The 8460-nt window shown below is 37.6% G+C and overlaps 1 protein-coding gene across 1 annotated transcript in view; it reads left to right on the plus strand.

Annotated features, from left to right (window-relative positions):
• LOC104751333 (LRR receptor-like serine/threonine-protein kinase RCH1) overlaps positions 4791 to 8460 on the plus strand; it is a 6760-nt gene continuing 3090 nt past the window's right edge. Inside the window, exons 1-2 of the mRNA XM_019230388.1 lie at positions 4791 to 7835; positions 8030 to 8455. Coding sequence (XP_019085933.1) covers positions 4943 to 7835; positions 8030 to 8455 — 3319 coding nt within the window. The 5' untranslated portion in view covers positions 4791 to 4942. The remainder of the gene's footprint in view (positions 7836 to 8029; positions 8456 to 8460) is intronic.

Genomic DNA, 8460 nt, shown 5'->3' on the forward strand with positions numbered 1-8460 from the left:
GGATCCATATAGGAGTTCTCTGACTCCTTATATGGTTGAAATGTTGTTATGCACTCAACAATGGTTGAGGGTTTCTTTTAAAACACAAGCTGAAGTTGCTAACTTGGTGCAAATGTTGGAAGAAGCTGCGTTCTTTGAGTCTCTTGGTAAGTAATCAAATTTAGTTGTATATACAAGTTTTACTCTTTGCAGTTTTTAACAATATGTTTGTTTCTGTAGATTCTCGGAATGCAATGCTCACTCAGTAACTTTTAGTAAGTTAAGTATTCTTAACTTTTTATTTCACTTTCTCTGATTGAATGTAATAATGTAGGGTTCATATGCTAATTTGTGTTGTGTTTCAATGATTACAGGTTTGAAACAGAAGCTGCTCTTTTGTCCTTCTTGATGTCGATTAGCAGCCTGCAGCCTAGGATTATGGAAGCTGCTCTTTTGTCCTTTTTGTTTTTGATGTGGATAACCAAGCAGCAAGCAGCCTGCAGCCTTAAACGATGGATGGTATTGAGTCAGTACCTTCTTCTTTTGAACAATGGATGGTACTAAGCCAATTCTGTGAACTATGAACCTGTTACATATGATGCTGCCTTTTTGGTGTAACTACTAACTTAGAATGTACATTGGTTAGAGTTACGTAGTACATATTTGAAGCTTTTCTTGTGGTCTTACTAAGGTTTGTAATGTATTTGTAAGGCCTCGCTTCTGTTTTGGTTTGTTTTTAGCAGTATTTACTTAAGTATGCAGGTATTTATTTTTTTCTGCTCTATCTCGGTTTAAATTAACCGAAATAGAATTTTTTTCGGTTTAATTCGGAATGTTAGATAATCAAGATAACCGAACCGAATAAACCGAGAACCGAATAAACCGAACCGAACTTTTATTCGGTTTAATTCGGCTAGATTTTAAGAAAACCGAAAAATTGAAAAACCGATTAAACCGAACCGAATAACCTGAATAAACCGAATGCTCAGGTCTAGTTCGAATCCAAGCTGTATGTTTTTAATCACTTCATTTTATTAGAGGGTAAAATCGGTATTTCGTCTTCATCTTCTACCTTGACTGCGCCTCTACAACCATAAAAACGCGAACCAGTATAACTTTTTCCCTTTCTTATCATACCTAACACAAAATCTTCAGATCTAATTATAAATCATCGATTTTCATTTTAAATCTAACAAAAAGTTGAGTTTTCTTCACAGATCTGATTTTTTGCCCGATTTTACTAAACTTGCGGCGGATGGGTGCCGCCGAACGCTTTTCCGGCGATTAACCGGCCGCCGAAACCGATTTTTAAAATAGGGATTTTAATTTTTTTTTTTTTTTCGGCAAATCAAATATATTGATATCAAAAAGTGTTTACAAGATAAAGAAACAATTCTAAACAACCGATAACACAAATACAGGAAATTATTACAATTTCGATGAAGGAGTGGAGAGTAACCATGCTATCTTTAGACTTATAGGCTAGCAGATTATATCTGTTATGTCCCTCTTTCACGCACTTTTTATTGGCTAACAGCATATAGCTGAAACTCCAAAATGCACTTGGCATTACATTAATTAAAACAATGAAACTAAATGTTGCTAGAAATGTTTCTGGAACTTGTCGTCGCATTACAATCAAAATATTTGATGGTTCCCACAAAGAATCTCTGTGTACGTCGTGATATATCTGTTGGTTTCTCTCCCATGGTTGTTGCCATTTAGATTGTTTCCAATGTAACCAATACATATTTGAAACTAAATCTAACATGGCACACAAGTTTCTCATGTTTCTTGCAGACGTTGCCTTTTTGTAGCGAAGTTGCTTGGTAGTAAAATCATGTTGGTTAAAAGTAGAGACAAAACGATAGTCTTCAATAGTCTGATTTGCTTTCTCTATGATGTCAATAATATGGTCATGGAGATACTCAACATTAATTCTCCATTCTTGTAACAAGAGTGGAATTAACCACAATACTTTATCTTGGATATTTGAAAACCGTAGATAGATTGTTATCATCCAAACAACAGAAAGCCATAGACTTTTCTGAATCACCAAATCCATCTCTTCTTTTGACAGTTGTGAAAGTGACACCGGTTCATCATCGAAACCAAGATGAATCCTTATCACAAAGTCCAACAATAGATCCCTCAAGCCAAACGAAACAGACAGAGGAAAAAATAAAACTTCACCACAAATACATGAAATTGTTGACGTCGTGGGATGGTGATTTGAGATCTCAATCGCCGAAACAAACATAAGGCAGTGTCTGTGGATATGATCCGTCCTTAGTCGTATTCCACCCTTTGCAATACTGTAAATAGGCCCTCCTGGATCCCAAATCTGGGTTTGGAATTCTTTTCTCAAATTGAAGAATTTAACATCATCATAGTCATGGATTCGACGATGTTGGAGATGAACATATTCAAAATTGAGATAACGAAAGCCGCCTAGACAAGAATTTAGCGGAAAGACACCGCCACTACTCCGAGACTGATGCCAGATTGTGGTCGGAACGAAACTCTCTTGAAAGGAGAGAAAAACAGTAAAACTTCTAATATCCATCTTCGAACAATTTACTTTGGGAATTATATGCCGATGATTTGAATTATCTATCAAAGTAAATTAAAGCAAGGAAAAGGATCCGACCGACGCTAGAGAAGCCAGCGCCGGCCGGAAAACACAGAGAGATCGGAGAAGTTCTTCTCGTGAAGAGTCGCGTGTATTAGGAGAGAGAAGAGAGGGTACTTTTATTTCTATTTTAATTAGGGTTTGTTAACCTAAACAATCTTAATAGGGATTTTAATATATGACAATATTTTTGAAAAAAAATGCCTAAAATATAATTTTTTTTAAAACAAGGGATTTTAATATATAATAAAATTTTGCCAAAAAATAGTGATTCCAATGCAAATGCAAATGTTGAACTTGTCTTACGCCGGCCGTGGATATAGACGATGTTGATATAAGTATTTCTTTAAAGATCTCATCTTGGTAGGTCAAAGAACATGGAACTTAACTCTGCTACATAATCTCATTATTTCTGTTAACGACAACCCAAAAGACCAAGCCCGTTTCACATGATACATTGTCCATTCGACTGTATGCTTTGTGTAGATTTCTTAATCTCTTTGTCAAAGGGCGCCATATAAGAGAGAACCTACCTGTATTACTATGACTTGTGATATATCTTTGGCTTTTGTTGGTCTTTGCTTCCCTTGTATATTCTGATTGTGCAGTTTGCTGCCCTATGGTCTATTACCGTGGACTCCAATGGTTTTATCTGACTGAGTTTAAGCAAACCACTTTCACCATCATCACCATGATCCAGATTGCAGCGCACCGAATCCCTGCCAATGCATTGCTTCTGCTATTGCTCCTCACTCCGGTGAAATCCTTGGACTTGATTGATCTATCAATGTCACAATGTCCTATGACCATAACTACTTTGTCATATGTTGAGTTCTTCGATGATGATCAGTCTTGCAACCCTGACCTCACATGTCTCAAACTGTTTCTTAGTGATTGTTTCACAGCTCTCATAGATCCTTGCTTGATATATTTTATTTCTTTATTTGTAGCTTTGGAGAAAGTCTATCCTTATAACCTTCTTAACCTTTTGAATCTTGAGATTTTGTCTTACTCTACTTATAATGTTTCTATTTGGATGAATGGAATCAACAATTTATCCAAAAACAATTAAAAAAATATATTGATTCGAGTAAACAAATGTCATTCCCATCATTTCAAAAATTTTAAAATCGGTTTTCAAAGTGATTTCAATAAACCAGCCTTCACTGGACATTTTTGTTGTAGTGATATCAACTTACATCACTTTCAAAATATTAATAACGATAAAACTTTATATTAATAAATTTATGTAATTACTTAATGGTAGATGATATAAAACATGTTACTTAACATCAATTATTCAATTAAAATAGATGATATCAATCTTGATATTCAAAAAAAAATTGAAAAAATTAATATTTTTATTAATATTGCTTATTACAAGAAATGCATCATTTTTTTTTTCTGCGCTAAGGTAAGGTATGGACAATAAGTGTATTACAATACAGTAATACACGGAGATTACTTGAAACGAGGAAGAATCTTAAACGCTCGGCTCAGGTCTCGAAAACAAACCAACTCACAATCCTGACTTAATTGAGGAAAACAATGCAAAACCACATGCTCTCATTTCCTATCGTAATCTTGTAGTAATTATATTTCAAGTTTCGATTTTTGTATATTTATTCTAAAATATTCATTCCCTTGTGTTATTTTTATCTCACTCTAACATTTTTTTCTTTTGGGTCAAAAAACGATTTCACATTGTATGTATTATAGCATCAAATATCAACGGTAAGTTTAACTCAACTAAGTAGTATATGAAGTTATGAACCAACTCATGGATGGTTCATGAACTGATAAATTCATTCTAAAATTGGAGAACTATATAGGGTCAAATTTCTTCATTATAATTTCAACTATTGTTGGCCAATATTAATGTTTTAAGTACTTGGAATATTAGATTGGTTTAAGTCCTTGATTCACCACTATGTATATATTTGAAAATTTCATTTTTTTTTTTCTTCTTTTGAGATATTTTATGTATATAACTATTGACTTTTGTCATTTATGGATAGTGTCTGTGCAAACAGATTACGAAGAAAAAGCTAATGACTGTAATTAATTAATCTAAAAAACAAAGAACAGAACCCCGAGGTAAAAGAAAAAGACAGAGCATATGAAGTTTAGCACTTTCATAATATATACTTTTCATTTATAATCTTTCTTTCTCCTTCTTGCTTATTTCTAAAGCAAAACTTCCCTAAACCCTACGCCAAAGAGAGAGAGAAAGAGATAGAGACTCAAATCGATGCAGAACCAAGAAGGCTGGTTTTGGATTTGAGAGCCAAATGCAAAAAAAAAAAAAAAAAAATCTCTTTGTCTTTGCAAATGCCGATTCCAAGAAAAGCCTTAACTGTTGTTTCTCATTTTCCCATTACCTTCTCTCTGTTTTTAGCTTTCTTCATCTCCTCGACCTCCGCATCGACCAATGAAGTTGCAGCTTTGATTTCTTGGCTTCACAGCTCGACGACCTCGCCGCCTCCGTCAGTATTCTCCGGTTGGAACCCTTCTGATTCAGACCCATGTCAATGGCCTTACATTACTTGCTCCATCTCTGATAAACTCGTTACAGAGATCAATGTCGTCTCTGTTCAGTTAGCTTTACCTTTCCCTCCTAACATCTCTTCGTTTACCTCACTTCAGAAACTCGTTATCTCCAACACTAATCTCACTGGAAGTATATCTTCTGAGATAGGAGATTGTTCTGAGCTTAGAGTTATTGATTTGAGCTCAAACAGTCTTGTCGGTGAAATACCTTCAAGTCTTGGTAAGCTCAAGAATCTCCAAGAACTCAGTTTAAACTCCAATGGCCTCACTGGTAAGATCCCACCGGAACTCGGCGACTGCATTGCTCTCAAGAATCTTGAGATATTCGACAATTACTTATCGGGGAATCTTCCGCTGGAGCTTGGAAATATCTCGACTCTGGAGAGCATAAGAGCCGGAGGAAACTCAGAGCTTTCAGGGAAGATCCCAGAGGAGATTGGAAACTGTCTGAATCTGACGGTTTTAGGGCTCGCCGCTACGAAAATATCCGGTTCGTTACCTGTTTCGTTGGGTAAACTAAGTAAGCTTCAGTCTTTATCGGTGTATTCCACAATGCTCTCAGGCGAGATCCCTAAAGAGCTTGGAAACTGCTCTGAACTTATCAATCTGTTTCTATATGACAATGACTTGTCAGGCACGCTACCAAAAGAGTTGGGAAAGCTTCAAAACCTAGAGAAGATGCTTCTATGGCAGAATAATCTTCACGGACCCATCCCTGAGGAGATTGGATTCATTAAAAGCCTAAATGCCATTGATCTCTCTATGAACTATTTCTCAGGAACCATCCCTGAATCATTTGGTAACTTGTCGAATCTCCAAGAGCTTATGCTTAGCAGCAACAACATCACCGGGTCAATACCTTCGGTTCTAAGTAACTGCACACTGCTTGTTCAGTTGCAGATTGACGCCAATCAGATTTCGGGTTTGATTCCGCCGGAGATTGGATTGCTTAAGGAGCTCAACATCTTCTTGGGATGGCAGAATAAGCTAGAAGGGAATATTCCGGCAGAGCTAGCTGGTTGTCAGAATCTTCAAGCTCTTGACTTGTCTCAGAATTTTCTCACAGGAGCTATACCTGCTGGATTGTTTCAGCTTCGTAATCTGACTAAGCTCTTGCTTATATCTAATGCCATCTCCGGTGTTATCCCACTGGAGATAGGAAACTGCACTTCACTTGTCAGATTAAGGCTTGTCAATAACAGAATCACCGGAGAAATCCCTAAAGGAATAGGGTTTCTTCAGAACCTTAGCTTCCTCGACTTGTCTGAGAACAATCTCTCCGGTCAAGTTCCTTCGGAGATAAGCAACTGCAGACAACTCCAGATGCTCAACTTGAGCAACAACACTCTTCGAGGTTACCTTCCTCTCTCTTTATCATCTTTAACAAAGCTTCAGGTACTTGATGTATCTTCAAATGACTTGACTGGTAAGATACCTGATAGTCTAGGTCATCTCGTTTCGCTCAATCGGCTCATTCTTAGTAAGAACTCTTTTAATGGTGTCATCCCTTCGTCTCTCGGTCACTGCACGAATCTTCAGCTTCTTGATCTCAGCAGTAATAACATTTCTGGAACCATACCAGAGGAACTCTTTGACATTGAAGATCTAGACATTGCCTTAAACTTGAGCTGGAACTCATTAGATGGCTTTATCCCAGCAAGGATCTCAGCGCTTAACCGCTTATCCGTGCTGGATATTTCGCATAACATGCTTTCAGGCGACCTCTTCGCGGTATCCGGTCTAGAAAACTTAGTCTCTGTGAACATCTCTCACAATAGATTCTCAGGTTATCTTCCAGACAGTAAAGTGTTTAGACAGCTGATAGGAGCAGAGATGGAAGGAAATAATGGACTCTGTTCCAAAGGTTTAAGGTCTTGTTTCGTCAGTAACAGTACACAGTTAAGTACACAGCGTGGTCTCCACTCACAGAGACTAAAGATAGCCATTGGATTGCTAATCAGTGTGACAGCGGTTCTAGCGGTTTTAGGCGTGTTAGCTGTTTTACGGGCAAGACAAATGATCCGGGACGGTAACGATTCAGAGACTGGAGAAAATCTGTGGACATGGCAATTCACACCTTTTCAGAAACTCAACTTCACAGTTGAACACGTACTCAAGTGCTTGGTAGAAGGTAATGTTATAGGAAAAGGTTGCTCCGGAATAGTGTACAAAGCTGAAATGCCTAACCGGGAAGTCATCGCAGTGAAAAAACTCTGGCCAGTGACAGTGACATTGCCTAATATGAACGAGAAGATTAAAACATCTGGAGTTCGAGATTCATTCTCAGCTGAAGTCAAAACACTTGGATCGATCAGACACAAGAACATTGTAAGGTTCTTGGGATGCTGTTGGAACAAGAACACTAGACTTCTTATGTATGATTATATGTCAAATGGGAGTTTGGGAAGTTTGCTTCACGAGAGAAATGGAGTATGCAGCCTAGGATGGGAGGTTAGGTATAGGATTATACTGGGTGCAGCTCAGGGTTTGGCTTACTTGCACCATGACTGTGCTCCTCCCATTGTTCATAGAGACATCAAGGCTAATAATATTCTGATTGGTCCAGATTTTGAACCTTACATTGGAGATTTCGGGCTTGCTAAGCTTGTTGACGATGGGGACTTCGCTCGTTCTTCCAACACCATTGCTGGTTCATATGGTTACATAGCTCCAGGTACTTTCCTCATTTTCTCTTTTCCTACTAATTAATAAATTGACTTGAGATATCATAGTTACTAGTAGGATTCTAATCAATTTTGTAGTAGTATTCGGGGACTTAATTGGTTCATTAATTTGTTGTATGTCCAATCCACCTAGTTACTAGCAGAAATATCAATTGGTAATAATCTTATATATTCCCATATGCAGAATACGGATACTCAATGAAGATAACAGAGAAAAGCGACGTGTATAGCTACGGAGTCGTGGTTCTAGAGGTACTAACGGGTAAGCAACCGATCGATCCAACGATACAAGACGGTCTCCACATAGTGGACTGGGTCAAGAAAATCAGGGATATACAAGTAATCGACCAAACATTACAAGCGAGACCAGAGTCAGAGGTCGAAGAGATGATGCAAACGCTAGGAGTTGCGCTTCTATGTGTTAATCCAATACCCGAAGACAGGCCTACAATGAAAGATGTCGCTGCTATGCTTAGTGAGATACGTCAAGAAAGAGAGGAATCGATGAAAGTTGATGGTTCCTCGGGAAGTTGTAACAATGGAGGAGAACGTCGCAGAGATGATTCTACTTCATCGGTAATGCAACAAACGGCTAAGTATTTGAGAAGTAGTAGC

This window comes from Camelina sativa, chromosome 2, assembly GCF_000633955.1.
Source record: "Camelina sativa cultivar DH55 chromosome 2, Cs, whole genome shotgun sequence".
NCBI lineage: Eukaryota > Viridiplantae > Streptophyta > Magnoliopsida > Brassicales > Brassicaceae > Camelina > Camelina sativa.